Below are 20,254 nucleotides of genomic sequence, written 5' to 3'. Positions count from 1 at the left end.
AAGTCAGCTATCTATTTGTACTGTCTTTCTCTCATCTGTGCCTTTTCTTTTCCTTCCTCCCAGTGTTGCTAACAACCACAAGCAGAATTTGATGACAGTGGCAAACCTTGGCGTGGTGTTTGGACCCACCCTGCTGCGTCCTCAGGAAGAAACAGTAGCAGCCATCATGGACATCAAGTTTCAGAATATTGTTATTGAGATCCTAATAGAAAATCATGAAAAGGTAATATATCACTGGTTACTGTGAGTGAAGAATTTTCCTTGGGGGAAAGCTGAGTTGGAAATGGCATTCAGGTTGATGCAGGTTCCTATTGCTAATGCCTCTTACACCATGAAGCTGCTGCTGATGGTGGCGATGCTGGTGATGGTCATCATCTTGTCATGGCAACAGGTACCAAATGGAGAGTAGGACAGCAGTGGTGATTATGGAAGTGGTAGTGGTGGGCAACATTGGTTGAGCATTTCTTCTGTACTGAGCACTGTGCTAAGTACTTTATATGGGTTGTAACTGTATCATCGTAATAAACCAATGAAGGAGGGACTCTTACGAGCTTCCTTTAGAAAATGCCCCTTACTCATTTTTTACATGGTTGTCTTCTCATGAATTTGAGTTTTTTTCCTTAATATTAGGGAGATTAAACTTTTTTTTACCTATAGTGCAAATATTTTTCCTAATCTGTAGTTTACCCTCCCGTTCTCTAAATGGTGTAATTTTTCATACTGTGTGTATGTTGGGGGGAGTTTGTCTTTTCTTTTAGGGCACTGGAGTTTCTTGTCCTTCTTAAAATGATCTCCCTCGTCTCACATAATAAAGTATGTCAACACAGAGCTGCCCTTACAAAACTTGGGTGGGGGCCATGAAGTTTCATACATCTGTCCCACCTTAGTTTCCAGTAGCACATCCTTAAGAAGTCTCTCAGAACTTACAGGGTTCTCTAAAACACCATTTGACAGCCACAGTGCTGGGACATAATAAAAAATAATTTTAAAATGTTGTCCATCCTAATTGAAAACTCTACCTAGAATGGTGATTTAATTGTGCTAGATAACCTGCAAAATAAATCTGTAATCAGACTACTATTTATCACTTGTCTGCACTGAAAATACTCTAAATAAGCCATCATCATCTCTTGTCTCGATACTACAACAGCATCCTAATTTATTCCCTTCTCCTACCCTTGACCTATTTTTTTTTCAAAGATTTTATTCATTTATTTGTCAGAAAGAGAGGGAGAGAGAGAGCACAAGCAGGGGGAGCAGCAGGCAGAGAGAGAAGCAGGCTCCTGGTTGAGCAAGGAGCCTGATGTGGGGCTTGATCCCAGGACCTTGGGATCATGACCTGAGCCAAAGGCAGATGCTTAACCAACTGAGCCACCTAAGCACCCCTTGGCCTGTCTATTTTGATAACAGCCACCAGAGTGGAATTTTTAAAGTACTAAATCAAATTATATCATTTGTCTGCTAAGAACCTTCTGTGGCTTCCTGTTTCAGGGAGTGAAAGTCAGAGCCCTTACAAGAGCCTGGAAGGTCCTACCCAGGCTTTGCTCTTGCCTCTGTTACTTACCTCATCTCATCTATGGCCTGCTATTTTACTTCACTCCTGTGGCTGCTTTGACTGCTTGCTGTTCTTACACATTGCAGCATGCCCACCTCAAGGCCTTTGCAGTTGTTCTTCCAAGTACTTGGAACAGTCTTCCTCCATGTAACTTAAGAGCATACTTCCTCACCTCTTTTAGGCCTTCTAAGTGAGGCCTACATAGACCTCGCTATTTATTTATTATTATTATTTTTTATTATGTTAGTCACCATACAGTACATCATTAGTTTTTGATGTAGTGTTCCATGATTCATTGTTTGCGTATAACACCCAGTGCTCTATGCAATACATGCCCTCCTTAATACCTGTCACCGGACTAACCCATCCCCCACCCCCTTCCCCTTTAAAACCCTCAGTTTGTTTTTCAGAGTCCATAGTCTCTCATGGTTCACTTTTGGGTTTTCCGCATAAAGTATCATAGCCTCACTCAAAAAAATAGAAAAATCCCAAATACGCAAACTATCTTTACACCTTAAAGAACTGGAGAATCAACAACAAATTACGTCTAACCCATGCACGAGAAGGGAAATAATTAAGATTAGAGCAAAGAAATCAGTGAATTAGAAACCAGAAATACAGTAGAATACATCAACGAAACTAGAAGCTGGTTCTTTGAAAAAATTAATAAGATCAATAAACCACTGGCCAGACTTATCCAAAAGGAAAGAGAAATGACCCAAATTAATAAAATAATGAATGAAAGGGGAGAGATCATGACTAACAACAAGGAAATGGAAACAGTCATTACAAATTTTTATTAACAGCTATATGCCAATAAATTAAGCAACCTGGAAGAAATGGTTGCATTCCTGGAAACCTATAAACCAAGACTGAAACAGGAAGAAATTGACAACCTGAGTAGACCAATAACCAGTAACAAGATTGAAGCAGTGATCAAAACCTCCCTAAAAACAAGAGTCCAAAACCTCTCTCTATTTAAAATTGCATATAGTCCCAACTCCAGCATTCCTCTTCTCCCTGATACTGTTTTCTCTCTCCATAACACTTGGCTCTTCCTAGTATAGTACATAATTTGCCTAGTGATTAAATATGTTGCCTTTCTGACCTCCACTTGGATATATGCTTCTTTCTTTGGAAATATCCACTTGGACATATGCAGGACTTGTGTCTGTTTTGTTCACAGCTTTGACCCCAGGTCCTCAGTAGGCACTCAGTACGTATGTGTTGAACAAATGGGCTCCTGTGGTATCTGGCCTCCAGAATGGCTCCAAGAGACCCTTGTCTCCTGGTATCCACTGCTCTGTGTGTTCCCCTCTCTGAATAGGGGATCCCAGTATTGATCCCAATGTAATTAATAGGAAATTGCAAAACTAATGGAGAGAGATCAAATAAGAACTTGCGGCATTTGCTTTGACGTCTGGACTTGCTCACTCTGGGGGAGGCAAGCCATCAGGTTGTAACGGCAGTCACACAACCCTGTGGGGCAAAAGTGCGGCTTCCTACCAACAAGCAGACCAATTGGGCCACTATGTGAGTGAACCACTTTGGATGTCAATCATTTAGTCCTGTTCAGTCCTTCAGATGATGCAGCCCCAACTGACATGTGTGCAAACTCGTAAGAAACCAGTAAGCTCAGCCCCTCCTGAATTCCTGACTCATAGAACCTGGGAGAGACGCTAAATGTTTTAAGCCACTAAGATTTTGAGGTAATTTGCTGTGGAGCATTAATTACTACTAAAGAAGCTCTGAATATAACTTTCCCAAAGTAGCAAGTATCCTGCACAGTTGTTTAGGGCATGGCCCCCTTTTACATGGTTAATAAAGAGATAGGAAATCAAATGATTTATTTGAAGAAATTATCTTTTCTCTATTCCAAATTTTGGACCTCCATCTAACCACCTCCCTCAAATATAGTTAAATCAGGTACAGGTAAACTTTATGTGATATATGAGAACCTGTGAAAAAGGAATATAATTGAATAGCAGTTAAAAATGTTTTCTACAGAGAAACCATCTGGATTCAAATCTGTCACCTCTTTCTAGTTATGTGACCATGAGCAGATTACCCTAAGCTCTCTGGGCTCATAAAAGTACTTTCAGTACAGTATAACTGCTGGAAAAAATAACCCCCAAATATCAGTGACTCAGGAGGATAGAAGTTTATCTCTTGGTCACAAAAGAGTTCTCTGTGGGTATTACAAAAGTGGTAATTAAGCAATCCAGGTGCCTTCCATCTGGTGGCTCTGCCCTCTGCTCTGCAGATCTCTGCAGTCAACTAGTGGGGGAAAATGAGGGAGTCTGTAAGACGGGGAAAGATTGTATGGACTAAGCACAGAGGAGGCTTTCCCTATTTCCTTCCATATTCCATCGGTCAGAAGTCAGTCCCATGATGACATCTAACTGTAAGGAAGGCTGGGAAAGCAAGCTAACTATGTGTTCAGAGCTAGGGGAAGCGAGTTTGATGATCAACTAGCCAGTTTGCCACATTCCTTCAATTGGTTTTCTCTGAGGATTAAATAAGGTACAATATGTCAAGGACTTAGCCAAGAATCTGGCATGAAGTAAGGTTTAATAACTAAACCATTGTTTTTAGCACTCTTAACAAAGGGCCCAGAAAATAGAGCTCAAGTTTGTTTCTGAATGTCACATGTCCTCCCTCCCAAAATAATACTTTTTGTAATTTGATCTTTTCTTGAATAAAATATTAAATGTTGAGACAGATAGGCAAAAAATGAGCCGTGTAATTATGTTCCATCTCCCCAAATGGGCCGTATTTAAGCCTATAACAGGCAGTGTCCAATGATTTTTGAACTTGCAACTCTTTTTGGTGTCTTTGGGCTTTCAAAGCCAGCAAGCAAATTCAAAAGTGGCATGAAAGAAAAAAGGACCAGAAAGTTCTAACAACAAGATTGAAACTTGTGTAAATAAGCAGCCATCCTGCCTAGGGCACAAAATGCAGAAATAGAAATGAAATATGAAGTGCATGGCTAGGCCTGTAAGTATGTGGGCAAGAACTGGTAGGAAAATACTCATCTGGTTTGGTGGGTTATAAATTATGTTACTCTCTGTGTATTTGTTAAGGTACATACAGTATTAAGAGTATTATAGTGCTTCATTATATGTTCCTTTTCATTAGTCTATGCCAGAGAGTGGATGAATCACATTTAGGGTTTATGTTCTTGTGGAAGCCAATGATGAAAGAGTATGAGTGAAAACATTTCTGGGATGAAGACAGCCCCAGAGTGCCTGTCCCCAGTCCTGAAGGAGCTAGTGTACCCCCTTGATAGAGGTTTTTAATCTGGGGTCCATGATGGGCCAAAGTTTGCAAGACCTAGATACGTACATTCTTCTGGGACAACGTCCTTCATATTCATCAGGTTTGTCTTTCTGGTAAAAACAATTTAGGGTAAGGCAACTAGACTCCTTTTTAAATATAGCTTTAGGTCTGGTATAAAATGAGCAGTTCGTACCTTAGGCTCCTACCTTAGGCTTAGCCTCTGAAGTTCACCTAATAGGAATCCTAAGCATCCATGGCCATGCTGTGGCCCCCGACTTTCTGGAGACAATGCTTTGGATAAATTTCTCCCAATAGAACTGAACTGTGGTCATCAAATCCAGAGCTCTCTTAATGTCCTCAGATGAATATTGTCAGAGACATGTTCTTTAAAATTCACACTATTAAGATCTTAGTTAATATTTAATGGGCATTCCCTTAGGCTTGGCTATAATTCTCTAGATAGATGAACACACATACAGAAATGTCCACAAGTGACTACTTTTCTAACTTTAGTGTCACAAGTTGGACAAAATTCTGAAACCTCACTTGAAGAAATGCTTTCCAACAGCATCTTTTCATCCTGTCTGCCAACAAGAAGCACACGATAGTATATGCCCTCTTCCTTGAAACAAGCCTGAATATAGGTCTTAAGGGTATGTCCCCCCGCAATGACTGATATAATAGTCTCTCAGGTTGTTAAGAACATTTCGTGGAAGGTGTTTACTTGTTCCCTTGGAATAAAATTAAGTAATAGAACTATAGTAATAGTAGATAGAAGTAATAGATATAGTACTGAAAGAGGGTATAACAGCCCAGGTATCTAGCAACTGGAGCCACTCAGAGACAGAGAGAGTAAACCATAAGATTCCTGTTGTAGTTAAATCTATTTCTGCATAACAGATCATCTCCAAGCCTAGTGACTTAAAACAGCAACGATTTTTTTTTTCCTTTCAATTCTGTGGGTCAGATATTTGGGGAGGGCTCCTATGTCTCCCATGTGGTATCTGCTGGGGTGGTTTGGCTGCAGCTGGGTGTTCCAAGATGGCCTTAGTCTGCATGTCTGAAACCTTGGTACTAGCTGTCGGCTGGGACACCTTGATCCTCTTCTCTGTGGCCTCTCTATCTCCATGTGATCCTTCGTCACTTGATAGTCTGGGCCAGATTTCCAAGGGGGCAAACACAGAAGCCACAAAGTCTGTGTTTGGAAGCCACAAAGTCTTCAGCCTGGAATAGACCAGAGTATTGGCTTTAGCACATTCTGTTGGTCAAAGCAAGTCACCAGGCCAGCCAGGTTGAAGGGGTGAGAAAGAGACCGCACCTCTGAGAGAAGCCGTGTACACCTAGAGGCGAAGGAGCAGTTGTGAGCTGCCATCTGTGCAGGTGTTCTGCCATAAGGGCTCCCTCCTCATGCCTGGCAGGTTTGCTTGTCGTTCCTGTTGGAAAAGGCATTGCTTTCTTTTTTTTTTTTTTTTAAGATTTTATTTATTTATATGACAGAGAGAGGCACAGCGAGAGAGAGAACCCAAGCAGGGGGAGTGGGAGAGGGAGAGAAGCAGGCTTCCCGCTGAGCAGGGAGCCCGATGTGGGGCTCAATCCCAGGACCCTGATCATTACCTGAGCCGAAGGCAGATGCTTAATGACTGAGCCACCCAGGCGCCCCAAGACATTGCTTTCTTATGAGAGGCTTGTGCTGAACATAGGGAGTTCCTCAGTATTTCTTACGGAAAGCATTCTTCTCAGCATTGGCATTTTTTACACAGCCAGGGGACATCAGACATTTGGTGATACTGACAAGTCTGTCCTCAAATACCCTTTGAAAGATTCAGTATGGAGAACTAACTCATCAATGTCTATAACTGGAAACACATCTTTGTCGTTAAAATTGACATTTAAAAGAGGGGGATAGGGAATGTCTGCTAGCCAGAAAATTCAGTTTCTTTTACCTGATGAAACATCTCTTTTCAAAGAGAAGAAAAATTAATAAAAAGAGAGAGAGGGGAAAGGTTTCTATGTTTGAACTGGCTAAAGCATATGGCCAGAAACTCTTGTCCTTTGCCTCCCCTGGCAGACCCGGTGAGAAGAGTGATGTTTGGAACAGTTGTAGGAGGTAAATATCCCACAGTAAGTGGAGGCAGAGAGGAAAAAGCCAGAAGATAGGGATTATGTTTGGGGGCTGGTAGGGATCTTCCTTTTTCCATGTTTGGTAATACATATTGATTGACTTACTCTGTTGACGGTAATGGATCTTTGTAAGGTACATAGTTTAGATGTAATAACGGCAGTAGTAGTTAACTTTCATTATAGTTTCTTATCCACAATATACTGTCCTAAGCAGCTTTGTATCCATCATATCATTTAATTTTTATAAGGTCAGTATTTTTGCCTCTAGTTTACAAATCATGAACCTGAAGTGCAAAGAGTTAAGAAACAGCCTTCAGGAGAGAACTAGGTCTGAACTGCTTTCACAACCCAAGCCACTGAAATCTGTTCTAGTTTATCTCTGTGCCATGCATTTATTGAGCATCTACTACTGGCTGAAAAGGAGTAAGATGGGACCTTTTTCCCAAGGCCCTCCGATTTTATCAGGATATGTCTAAGCATGATACAGCGTGCTTAGTGACATCCAGTAAGACGAGTCAAGTGTATGGCATCACTGAGGAGAAATCACTTAATTCTGCTTGTACCAGGCTCAGACAGATAAAAGACATTTCTAGGCAGAGAAAGAGTTCAGACATGAGTGACAGCCTTCCAGGGATTAATTAACTTATGTGTATTAAAATGACATCGTTGTGAAAGAACGTGGGTTATATGTTAGCAAATGGTGGGAGATGCTACCACACAGTTGGCTTTAGCCCATTGTCAGGGACTTGGAAAGCTATGGAAAAGGGCTTGCATTTACTCCTGAAAAATGGGAGCGTTCAGGTTTCCAAGTTTAAAGGGGTGAAATGATTATATCATCACTTTAGAAAGACATCCCAAAATCACTTGTTAAATAAAGCACAAAAATCACAGAGTTGACTGTATTGTTGTAAACTTGTGGCTTTATATTTTAAAAAAAGTCTCAGAGTATCATTTTTGACTTACAGCCTTTACTTTTCACAGGGTAGAGTAAGATCCTAATGGCTTTTATTTAGTTCTTCTTGCCAGAATTTTAAAGGGAAATTCTAATTTATGGCATCATTTCCCTTCAATGACTCCATACTTTTGGTTCTTGGATTAAGTGAGACCTAGAGAAGAAAAGTCTTAAGAGACTGGCTTTTTTCTTTTCTTTTTCTATCTATGTACCTAAAGTATGTTGTCATTTTTTAGATTGTAGTCAGATATCAAAGGGGAAAGATTTTAAAACTTTAGTTGTTTCCATGCTTGTTTTAAGATAACAATGCATTATATAAAATTACCATTTCTGTATAGAGACACAATCTTTGCCTAGCTTATAGCTTATCACTCTGAGCCTTGAAACATCAAGCAGGCCAATATTGGGGTTATAGTGGAAGTTACCAAAATTTATATGCTTCTAGTTAAAACAAAACAAAATGTTGAGTGCTGTCATTGTCTAAGATTCCCCAACACCCAGGAATTTTGCTACTTAAAATAGTTACCTTTTATTTTTTTGGTTAAAGGTTACCTTGCCAGTAACTTTGAAAATTTTAGATGTTTGGGAAAGAACAACCATACCAAGGAAACAGACTACCTTTTTTTCTAAGATTTTATTTTATTTATCTGACACAGAGAGGTCACAAGTAGGCAGAGATGCAGGCAGAGAGAGAGAGGGAAGCAGGCTCCCTGCTGAGCAGAGAGCCCTATGCGCGCCTCCATCCAAGGACCCGAAGATCATGAACTGAGCCGAAGGCAGAGGCTTAACCCACTGAGCCACTCAGGCGCCCCCATACTACTTTCTTTTTATAGTGTCGGTTGAATGTGAAATCTCAGATTAATAATGTATATATGCATGAGTTTTATCTTCCTATTAAATTCCAACCTGTAAGGGTAGGATTGGACCCACTCATTGTGTAATGGTCCATATTTCTTTTGGCTGTGGCACTCAAAAGGGTTTTTGTTTTTAAGATTTTATTTATTTATTTATTTATTTATTTATCAGGGAGAAAGAAAGAGAGCACAAGCAGGGGGAGCAGCAGGCAGAGGAGAAGCAGGCTCTCCACTGAGCAAGAAGCCTGATTTGGGACGCAATCCCAGGACTCAGGGATCATGACCTGAGCTGAAAATAGGTGTTTAACTGACTGAGCCATGCACTGAGCCTGCAAAGGGTTTCTGCACATGAAGCAGAGTGTGGATGTGCTCATGTGCCTAAGCACCACATGCTTTTATCACCATTGCCCCTTTTTATGCCTGTTGTTCTTTTACAAAAGAAAGCATCATAATTCCTTTCCCAGGTCATCAGTTTGCTTTGTAAGAGGGAGGAGTGTTGATCTTTGAGTTGTTAATTCTTAGAAATGCCCAAAGATCAGTGTCGCCTTTCGAAGTATGTTAACTTTTAATCCTATCCGTCAAGGAGAAGAGCCTGGTAAGCATGGATGGGACCCCTCTGAACACCTAGTATAAGCACCAAGTCCTAAACAACCTTGCATTCCCATTAAAATGGTAGTGTCTTTTGGTGCCGTTGTCTTGATCTGACTTGATTTTCAACCACCAAGCTACCTTGACCTGCTTTTACCAAAATGTTGGTGGAATTGAAATCCATTACACCACCGTTGGGGTTTGTGCACAAAATGTCTATCAGTTAGTGAAATATAATTGATTTGAACAGTTTCCGGCAACTGACAAGTATTTGGCAGTTTTATTTCATGTTCTCGATATTTCAACTTAATGATAATGATGAAGAATGCCTCGATGCTTTACTACATTAAGATAATCTCTGGTGCTGTTGCCTGCTTGGGAAGCTAGTTTTGTATCTTATGGTCATGGCTTTTTTTATATGTGTTCATTGATTTTCATTTTTTAATTTTTTTTTTTACTTTTCCTTCCATTGGTTCCCGAGTATGCTCTTTTTGGTCCTGCCCATGTGAGGTTTAAAAGTAAGCTAGATTTACTTATATGTAGGTCTGGAGTGCTTCTGTCACAGGCCTTTTTTCTTTTTTTGAGTGTCAGGTGCTGTGCAAATTACTCTTCTTTAATGCGATAGGGTTATGAATCTGAACATGTATATTCCCTCCCAATAAGCTCCAGATAAACTGAGCACTGTTTGAATTATGAAGCTCCTTTAATATCGCTTAAATAAGGATGGGGTTTTGTTATGTTTTCATCTATTCCTTCATGGGCAAAGAGAATGGGAAAGAGAAACTTTCTGGAGATTGGGAAAATCACAGCATCCAATGGATGACCATGCATGCCATCTATCTAGATATGCCCCCAGTTCCTAAATGGAATTGGTTTCTTTTGAAGGACTTTTTTTTTTTTTTCTCTGAAGGACTTTTAGTAAAACTCCCCAAACTATTTTCTACATTGTTGATCCCTCTGCCAAAATGCTAATATCAATATGGTATTGGGCTCCCACTTGTCCTTAAAAACCCTGTCACTGTAGCCTATGAATTTGGCTTTTTAACAGTTGCTATAAATGAGCCCTGCTAATAAGACTTGCCCAGCTTTCCCATGGAAAGCCGCTGGGTTTATAGCTTCTCAGGCCCTAAGCAGCCCTAATGCACTGTGTCATGAGAAGGAGAGGGCAGTGTGTGAGCCCTCCTCTGTGGTTCCAGCCCTCCACTCCCAAAGCAGAAACTCCACATTAAACAAGGCCAGATTTGTTTATCCTTTAATACTTGGAACTCGTGCATCTGTGTCTCAGGAAAATGCTCAGTTTCTTCTGTTTTGCTGTTATCCCCAGGCCTCTGTCATTGATTTATTGTCTCAGAGCTACTTAGAAGTTATAGATCAGAAACTCTTTATCATGACCTAATTTTCCTCCCATAAATATCACAGCACATAATAAAGAGTGTACCCCACACATTATAGGAAGGCTCCTAATCCTTGTAAATTACAGAAGCATGTGATGAATGGGATCACAAAAGGTGTAAAAATGTGTATGTGCCACCGCTAACAACAAATTTTGCAAGTGGCAGTGGTCTACAATTGTCGGGGTGGGCCTCAGGCAGGCAGGGGGATGGGCAGTGAAATTTGGATTTTGTAGACAAGGCAAGGGAAAAGAACAGCAAATTTTAACATTGCTGTAAGCAGTTAAGATCGATGTTTTGCAAAGAGCAGTAATTAAATTTGCACTTATAAATTAAATCCTCGTGTCCTGACTGCAAATAATTCATTGTTGAGTCTCCAGTTATTTCTCTTCTTATACTTTTTTATTGAATGCAGTAATGTCTCTTGAACATTGAGTGTCAAACTGTGTTAGGTGCTTTGGTCTTCACCACACTCCCGGGAGTTTTTACAGATGAGGCATCTGAAGGTCACAGAGTTATACAACTTGCTCAGAGTCACAGAACTACTAGTAAGCAACTAAAGTCAGATCCATTGGACTGTAAAACTTGGAATCTTCTTATTTTGTCCTATGTCTTTCAAATTAATAATAGGTATAAAACCACACATGGGTAATATCCAGATGGTCATGCTAAGTTCCAGTCCAGCTGCATTCAAGTATGTGACCTTGGACAAATCAGTTCATCTCACTGAGTCTTAGGTTTCTCACCTTCACGATGCCAAGAATAATAGTACCTTTTTTATAGAGTTCTTGTGAGTAAAATAATGAGATAATTCATGCAAATAGCATGATGAACACTCAACAAATTTTGGTTATTTTATTGTCATTATACCACTACCATTTCTTGTCCACTCATTGCTAGGTTCTAGCACTTACTGTGCCTTAACTTTTAAATGGCTCTGCGAGGCAGGTGTTAGATCCTCGTTTGCACAGGGAAGCAGGCTCAGAGTTGTTGAGGCTCTTACCTGAGTTGAACCCAAGTCTGTCTAGCTTCAAAGCCTCTTTGCTTTCTACCCATATGCTGGCTATAAATTCCTTTGTAGGACTTTTTGTGGTGATAAGGCAATGGTGCTGCTATCAGTGATGGTGAGATCTCTCTCCCCCTCCCACTGTGTCACTGTAGGTGTTGCCCACTGAGTAAACAGCAGAACCCAGACCGGGCCTGGGCCTGTGTGAATCCAGAAGGCTGACTGCTCTCCCATGTAGCTTAAAGGAAAACAGAAGCTAGTATTTATGGGTCTGCTAATTCCACTTACAGGAAGCTTGAAATTGGGAATACTTGGAAGAGATATGCAGAGTTTTTGTTTGTTTGTTTGTTTCATGTTACAGTTTTATTCCTCAGTAGCTTCCAGAATGCTTATGGCCTTCCCAATAACTTTTATTTCTAAAGGGTTCCTAACTCAATTAGTAAGTTTGGACAGAATTAATAGGGCACTTGGGGCACAGAATAAATCCCCCTCTTTTATGTTAATTTGGAACGTCTCTGTGAAACTTGTGAATTGTTCCAGCCACATGGTAGAGCTCCATAAATCCACTGGTCATAAATGATAGGAACCCACACTTGCATCATTTGGCAGGGTCATTTCTACAGTGATTCTTCTTAACAGAATGAAGGAAACTTCACTTGATTTTCTTGAAATCACCTCTTCCAAACAAAATAGGCTTGGAATAACCAAGGAAACTGTGAAAAATTCAGGTTGTCATCAGAATTCCAGCTTGAGCTTTTAGCATAGAGACAAACCTTTGGCCTGGCTAGAAAGTGGCCAGACAGTAAGCAGGCTTTAAACAGCTTGCTTGTGTTCAAGTTTCAGAGTTAAGTGAACAACAGTAATTTGGAGCATGATTTTCCAGACTCGTTAATGTAAGTTTGTATCATCTGCTCTGACTTGTTCACATTTACAGAGGTGCCCTTGCACTCTGGAAACATCTGTAACCACCGCATTGATAGTCTTGTGTCTGGCACTTGACATTTTGTGGTGTGAGAGCGGCCCCATCAGAGCTCTTGAGCAGCCTGGGCCTGGCTCATGGTGATGGCTGGAGAACTGGCCTTTGGGACTGTTGGTCTCACCTGTGGTGAAAATCTGCTAGAACTGGTTCCAGTATGGGCAAACAACTTCTCTTTTAAAAAAAACGACCAGTATGCAGAATGAATGACTCTTCTGGGTTCCATGTCTCTTCCTGCTCGGCTGTGTGTAAACATTGTTTTGGAAACAATTTTTCATGCATCTGCCCAAATCTGCAGGCTTTCTTCATAACCTATTCTTTGCTTCTTCAGCATTTCATGTGGTTTTTAGGAAGGATTGTAACCTCACATTCTTGGTGATAGTTGAAATTAAAATATGTATCCATTCTCTTTGTGTCCACTGTAGTTGCCCAACAAGCTTATTTCCAGTTAGGAAAAGAGAAACAAACCTTGGAGACTAGACATAAGGGGGTGGTGGGCCATCACAAGTCTGAATTCATTTTCAGCTAGGGATGGCTGAGAGTGTTATTCTTGAGGACAGAGGCAGAGCGGTGCTAAGAGATACCGTTATTTGTTGAAATCCTTGCTCGTACATTTGGGGCATGGCTTCTGGAGTGAAGATTGGCTGGAAAAGCTGAGCTGAATGAGTAATGACAGCTGAGTAAGTGGAGAGTGCAGATGTGAGGAGCTGCAACCCTGCATTCCAGGTCCAGCCCCTCTCCTGCTTCACTGTGCGGCAGGTCAGGAGATCTCTCCTGTGGCGTGCTCACCCTACTTAATATCTGTGGCTTAGAAGCCATGCAAAGTGCCTAGCATGGCGCCTGCCGGGCACAGACACTCACATACGGAAACACGGTTTAAATGTCAGTGATAATAGTGCACCATGAGGTGGTCATCTGGGAGCAGGCTTGCAGCTCAGAATTGTTTGGGGAACACAGGAAAGGGGTGAGAAGGCCTTTTAGAGTCTGTAGTCCTTGAGCTCGACAATAACCATAGTTTCTCTCTGCTTCCTTTGCAGAACTCAGGAGACTGTACATATATACATAGCACCAGTACTTATTTTTAGGGGTGCCAGCTACTCTGGAAGCTAGGACATTTCTGTTGTTTTTGCTTAAATCCCCTTCTCTTCTTACCCTCTCGCCCCACTTAAACTCAGCTATGTTGTGATTCAGTTTATCTTGTTGAAAATTCAGTCCCCTAGGGAAAATATGATAATGCTATTTTTCAGACAGCTGTGTTTGGGAGCGAGATTGACTTAACCAGCTGGCTGGCATCATTGGAGCCCAAGGACCTGCCAGCCCATGGAGAGCAGCTGTTTTGGCTGAAATTCTCATCATTCTTATGACTTTGCTTCCTATATATCAGCTTCAGAGTTTTGCTTTTAAATGCACACACAAAGGAGAGAGGGCCATTGAAAAGAGTGTAGTATATCTAATGGTACCTATAGTGGAAGGAAGTGGGGTGCCCCCCCTTCCTCTTGTTACTCATGATTGTTGAGAAAGTGGAAATCCAGGAGGAGGCTAGCTCCAGAGTGAGACATGATAATGAATAAATCAATAAATATTGACATCTTAATATAGTGTGGCTATTACACAACCATTAAGGATCATGTTTAAGATTTTTTAAAGAAAGGAGAAATGTTGAAATATAATGTTAGATGTATAGAATACAAAACTGTGTAGATTATGTAATCTCAATTAGGGGAGGTGGGTTTTTGTTTTGTTTTGTTTTTGTTTTTTTACATTAAACAAGGTAACTCATACAAAGCTCCTAACCTGATACCTGGCATGGCAAACACTCTGTTAATCACAGGTAGTGGATGCAAACCGTCCCATCCACAGGGAACGTGTTCACCATGTGCAGTGTGATATCCAGAGTCCTTGGTATGAAGTAAATGCTCAAGAGATCTTTCTTGATTGAGGTAGTGTTGTCATTTATATGCATTTGAAAAGAAGTCTAGGGGCACCTGGGTGGCTCAGTCAGTTGAGCATCTGACTCTTGGTTTTAGCTCAGGTTGTGCTCTGTGGGTCCTGGAATCGAGCCCCACATCAGGCTCTGTGCTCAGCAGGGAGTCTGCTTGAGATTCTCTCTCTCCCCCTCCCACTGTTTGCTCTCTCCTTTTCTCTCTCTTTCCCTCTCAAATAAATACATCTTTAAAAAAAGAAATCAAGAAAATCTAGGGATACAGCTTTCTATGTTATCTGTAATTGTATCTGTAATTGTGGCAGCTAACCTCTGCCTTGGTTCTTCATTGTAAGTGGTGAAGACAGTACCTCTTGCTCCATGTCACTGAGAACTGAATGAGCCACTTGTAGAACACACTAATCCCTAGGGACGTGACTTTGTGTGGTGGTTATGGTGATCATGGTAAGCACCATGTAAGTGTAGCTGTTATAATGATGCCACCATACTTATATCTGTAAAAAAAAGAAATATTGTCACAATTTTCATCTGTTGTAAAAAGCTTAAAAGAAAAAAAGTTCATAAGAAAGCTCAAATGTTTATAGTGGTTGTCTCTAAATGGTAGAAATAAAAAGTTGATCTCTTTTTTTTCCGATGCTTTTCTACGTTTTCCAAATTGTAGTTTCGGTTACTTTTATCATCAACCTTTTTCTTCCTTTTAAGTGAGAAAATGCTCAGTATCAAAAATGACATAGAGCTGCTGAGCTGGAAAGCAGGCTCCATCCAAAGGTGACTACAGACCAGGAACTGGTGCCCTGCCCTGGGCTTCTTCTTGGAATGTTATTTAAATGCAGTTTCACACTCTAAGAAAGTTGTGAAGCAGTCATTAAGAACTGGTCAGTAGAACCAATGAGAAAAATAAAGGGTTTTGATGAACTGTTTTGGACAAAGGTACTCAAACTACTCCAAGCCCTATTAATAGACAGTGGCTTGTATTTAGCATGCTTCATTCCCCTCACCCCTGCAGAGAACGACAGAGAGGGGATAAGTGTAAGTGACAGCAGAATGACAGAAATGGAAGTGAATGGTCACCAAACTCCGAGATATGCTCCTGAAAGAAAATGTTTAGTGCCAGTTCTGAGAGATATTTCAAACAAAGTCCTGGCTAATGCGGGTGGTCTTTTCAGGTCTTTTTGCTGAGTCTTTGATACCACCAAGCTTTCAGTTGTACTGGTTGGGGCTTGTTCCCCGACTCACGGCAGTGTGTAGTGTAACCCTTCTGTGCAACTTCACTTGCAGATATTTAACACCGTGCCCGATATGCCTCTCACCAATGCCCAGCTGCACCTGTCCCGGAAGAAGAGCAGTGACTCCAAGCCCCCTTCTTGCAGCGAGAGGCCCCTGACGCTCTTCCACGCCATGCAATCAGCAGAGAAACGTGAGTCCCATGGCTAAGGGTGCACACCTCCAGCCTCTCTGTGTGCTACTGTCCTAAGTGTCCTTGAGGATGGTGTGTGGTTGGGCCTTGCCTGGTTTCATTGCTGAGTAAGGCTGGTAGGACAGGAAGCAGTGTTAGGAAAATGAAAGGCCAGGGCGACTTGCTGTGCAGGACTCTCTTTTCCAGATCTCCTCTGGGCAAACAGCGGAACATTGTTTCCTCCTACAACACAGTAGGAGCTCAGTTCTGGCATCATGGCTTCCGCCCCTCTTTTGTTAGCAGCACAGAACCAGTTTCCTTTTCTCAGTTTGTCATTAAATGCTTATTAGTGCAAGTCACATGCCCCACTCGAATGTGACTCTGAGGCCAGGCCCTGCCTTTGCTGATCTTTCTACTCCACCTCTCACAGAACCTAGCATTTAGTGGACACCCAATAAATGTGTGAACTAAATGAATGAATTAATTAGAGAATAACACTCTCTTTGTTCCAAGCAGCACAGTGTTATCACCACAGTTTTACTGAATCTGTTTTTCATGTCAGAACGGAGCTCTTTACAGTATCAGATGACTGGGTCCTAAAATATTCAGGCTTGTTTCACCTTCTGGAATAAGAGAGCTGAGTGGTGGTAGTGTGAGCGTTGAGGGCTGAAGCTCTGCCTGGAGTCCCGTCAGACCTGGGTTCTAGCACCAGCAGCAACACATGGGCAAGCCTTTGACTGTTGCTCAGCCTCTATTTGCTCATCTGTAAAGTAGGGATAATAGTGCCTATCTCATAAGGATTTGTTAAGGAGTAAGTAAAATTTTACATTTAAGCATCTGGCACAAGTCTTAGACTTGGCAAGAGCTGAGAGCTGCTGCTATTATTACTAGTTATTATTTAATCATGCACAAATACCAAGGCTCACTCTTTTCACACAACCGACACTGGCACGTTGCCTGGGAGAGACTGGAAATAGAAACAGCAGACCTTGTCTTTACCATGCTCATAGTTGAGGGAGGGGAGTAGACAAGTGAATAGATAGCAGCAGGCCACCGTGATAACCGACCTCAGAGGATAAGTCTATTCACAGAGGCTATGGAGCACGTGGTGTTTGAGTGCGTGCCCTGGCACCGGATTGCCTGGCTGCTGGTTCTGTGTCTGCTGTCTCTGGCTGCACATGATGGGGACAAGTTACCTGCATCTCAAGGCCTCAGGCTCCTCTTCCAGAAGGCAGGGGCAACAGCTTCTACCTCATGGGGCTGCTGTGCGGATTAGAATACTTCACATGGCACCTAGTGCAGAGTGAGTGCCCAGTGAATGCTGGGGGGTGTTGCAGTTGTTGTTAACCTCTGTGAGATACAGTAAAGACACAGATCAGAAGAATGAATCACTTGGCCTTGAGGAGGAGAGAAAATACATATGTGGATTGACATCATTTTATTTGTCACAAAAAACTTTTTTTTCTTTAACAAAAAACATTTTTTATTCCCTGTATTTCAGAGGTAATGGCCTTTGTTTTCATTCTGGAAACAAATCCGCACTGCCTCCAGACCATCACTGCATTTCACGATATCATACTATCCCATAAAATGGCTAGACCTTGGTGAATTGGGCACCATTTGGGTTGTTTCGATATTTAGTTTTTATGAGTAAAACTACTGTTATCTTTTGTAGCCAGATCTGTTCTCAGGCAGGACCATTTCCTTAAGCTAAATTCCTGGAAGAATATCTAGGTCAGAGGATATGCACAGTTTCAGAGCTTTGACTTCTCTTCAAACGATAGCCTGTGTTCTTCTTAAATATGTGGCTTGGGCCATTCTCTTTGGTCTGCACATGGCTTGGGCTCCTCTGAGTGTAGCAGGGAACACTGGGAACAAAACTGGTCTCCCCATATCTACCATGAGCACGGACGGCATTGGGCTGTGGGGTGATGTGTTTCTCACAGCGCCAGGAGAGCCACGGTCATCTGATGTTCACTACTAAGCAGAGGATAGTGTAGATTAGGACCCTTCAGACAGTTAGGTTGAAGCAGAAGCAGCTTTGGAACAGGTTTCAAAGCATATTCTGGGAGCATGTAAGAAAGAAGATAGAGATTAGGAGCAAATCAATTAGATCTTGACCCAAGATTAATTTGATCACACGAGGTAAATGATGAAAGGTTAGGACATATGAAAACGGACAGACCTAAGCTACAGAACAAGCTGCCGGTGTCTGTCTGCAAACAGTTGACAGAAAGATAGAAGATGGCAAGACCGTGAAGCAGCCTGTCTTTCCTCTGAATGTTAGGAAATGCTCCCTGGAAACGGGACTGGAACCTTGGATATTTGAGGGGTGCTTAGCTTTCCTCCTTTTCTCAGAGAAGAAATATTTTCACTGAAAAGTATGTAGGAGGGCATATATACATAGACTTTTTATAGTTTGTTTTGGAAAACCCTTTTTTCCTGAGAAACTAGGATGATATCCAGGCTGGCTTGGAAAGTACCATAGGAGGGGTGGGTGACTGGCCAGGAGCTGGAAGGTTCTGCTGGCACCCCACCCCAGCTTGTAACCCAGCCACTGTGAGATGAGCAGGTGACAGGGCACTGTCATGTTTTCACACACCTGACTCTTCCTCTGTCTCGTTTGCAAATAAAGACAGAAGGCTCCTTTATCAAAGCGCTTTGCTGAGTTTACTCTGTAGAATTAAAGTACAAATAAACACCCCAAGTCATTTGTGGGTAAAAAAAAAAATTGTGTATTTCCATAAGATGATATTTTTCAGGTTAAGGGAACTTGAAATACCTAGCTCAGTTCCTTCCCAAACTCGAATCATTTATATAAGCCTTCGTTCATTCTTTGGCCAACAACCACATAACTCATGTGCTGTTGTTTAATACAGTTCTTTAAATTGATTTGTAAAGCTTCAGTGTATAACATAGTTTCTAGTTTATAGTAGACACTTGACAACATCTTTTTTTTAGAGAATAAATAAATGAACCCATAGACCAATGAGATGATAGCACATCTATCCATGACAATCATTTTTTAATACTATGCTATGCTTTTTAATACTAAACACATCTATCCATGACAATCATTTTTTTAATACTGTGCTGTGGTACTTACTAAAGATGATAAAATTAAGGCCTAAAAGGATGAACTTCTTTTCCAAAATCATATAACAGAGAGAAGGAGTGGATTCAGAACAAGGTTTATCTGTCTGCAAACCTACAGTCTTCCTACAACATTATGTCACCAATTCTTGACAGAATCTGAAAGAAAGCAGATTGCAGGAGGAACACAGAGAAAAAAGAATATGAAAATAATTTTGCAATGTGTTATATGTAGGAAACAAAGGAGAAGAATGTGGAATTTTGAGTTTGAGTCATTGGAAGAAGCTTGGTGCTGTGAAAAGAAAGGAGAGATAATGAATTGAGTTTTGAAACTGCTGAGATTCTATGTAAGGTTTCCAAAGGTTATTTGGAAGAGTGATTGTAGATATACATCCTAAAAGTGGGCATTAAATATAGGGCAAAAAAGCCAGCAAAGGGAATATTAAGCTGACAAAAAGTTTACTGTTCCGAGAATTTTTCTTTGTGATGCTTCTGGCTTCTCTGAATGTGCTGGCTAAAAATCACCCCACCTGGTTGGTCCTAAAGTCTAGTACCAGACATTTTGTGGAAAACATGCATCACTTCTGTCCTCAGTAGCCTCAATAATCTCCTTTGTCTATGATTTTCAGGATATTAATTATCCTGTTCCTGTTATCTATATGGGAAGAGAATTCCTTCTCTCTAATATCAGATCATTCTCTCTTTACATGTTCAGCTCTGATTGCTATGTACACATATGTTCATTTTATATGATTCTTCTGAGTTTTTGAAGTAAATGTCCAGTCTAACAAAGCTGGATTATTCAAGTTCAAAAAAAAATTAATTTTGAAGCCAGTCACTTCTTTACATGGCCTCATCCTACTCAGTAAAATCTCTAAAAACATGAATTTGATGGTCTCACTGTATTATTCTCTAATATACATTAAAATAAATTTGTAACCATTAAGATAAAGAATGTTCTTCCCAACACCTTATGTCCCACCCATGAGATGTGTGCCACTGTTGAGAGTCCACAGAGCTTGCTCTGAATTTTGGGGCAACTCGGTTCCTTTCTCTTAAGAAACTCGAGTTTCTTCGGACTGGAACTGGGTTCAGATATTG

General features: G+C 41.1%; 1 protein-coding gene across 4 annotated transcripts in view; it reads left to right on the top strand.

Moving 5' to 3' along the window:
• Nucleotides 1-20,254, top strand: part of ARHGAP26 (Rho GTPase activating protein 26) — a 443,583-nt gene that overhangs the window by 338,763 nt on the left and 84,566 nt on the right. For all 4 annotated transcript variants that reach the window (XM_032844264.1, XM_032844266.1, XM_032844265.1 and 1 more), the window contains exons 18-19: nucleotides 64-223; nucleotides 15,943-16,081. In XM_032844264.1, coding sequence (XP_032700155.1) covers nucleotides 64-223; nucleotides 15,943-16,081 — 299 coding nt within the window. The remainder of the gene's footprint in view (nucleotides 1-63; nucleotides 224-15,942; nucleotides 16,082-20,254) is intronic.

This window comes from Lontra canadensis, unplaced genomic scaffold, assembly GCF_010015895.1.
Source record: "Lontra canadensis isolate GAN:19392208 unplaced genomic scaffold, GSC_riverotter_1.0 scaffold149, whole genome shotgun sequence".
Taxonomy (NCBI): domain Eukaryota; kingdom Metazoa; phylum Chordata; class Mammalia; order Carnivora; family Mustelidae; genus Lontra; species Lontra canadensis.
This window is presented reverse-complemented; position numbering and strand designations above follow the sequence as displayed.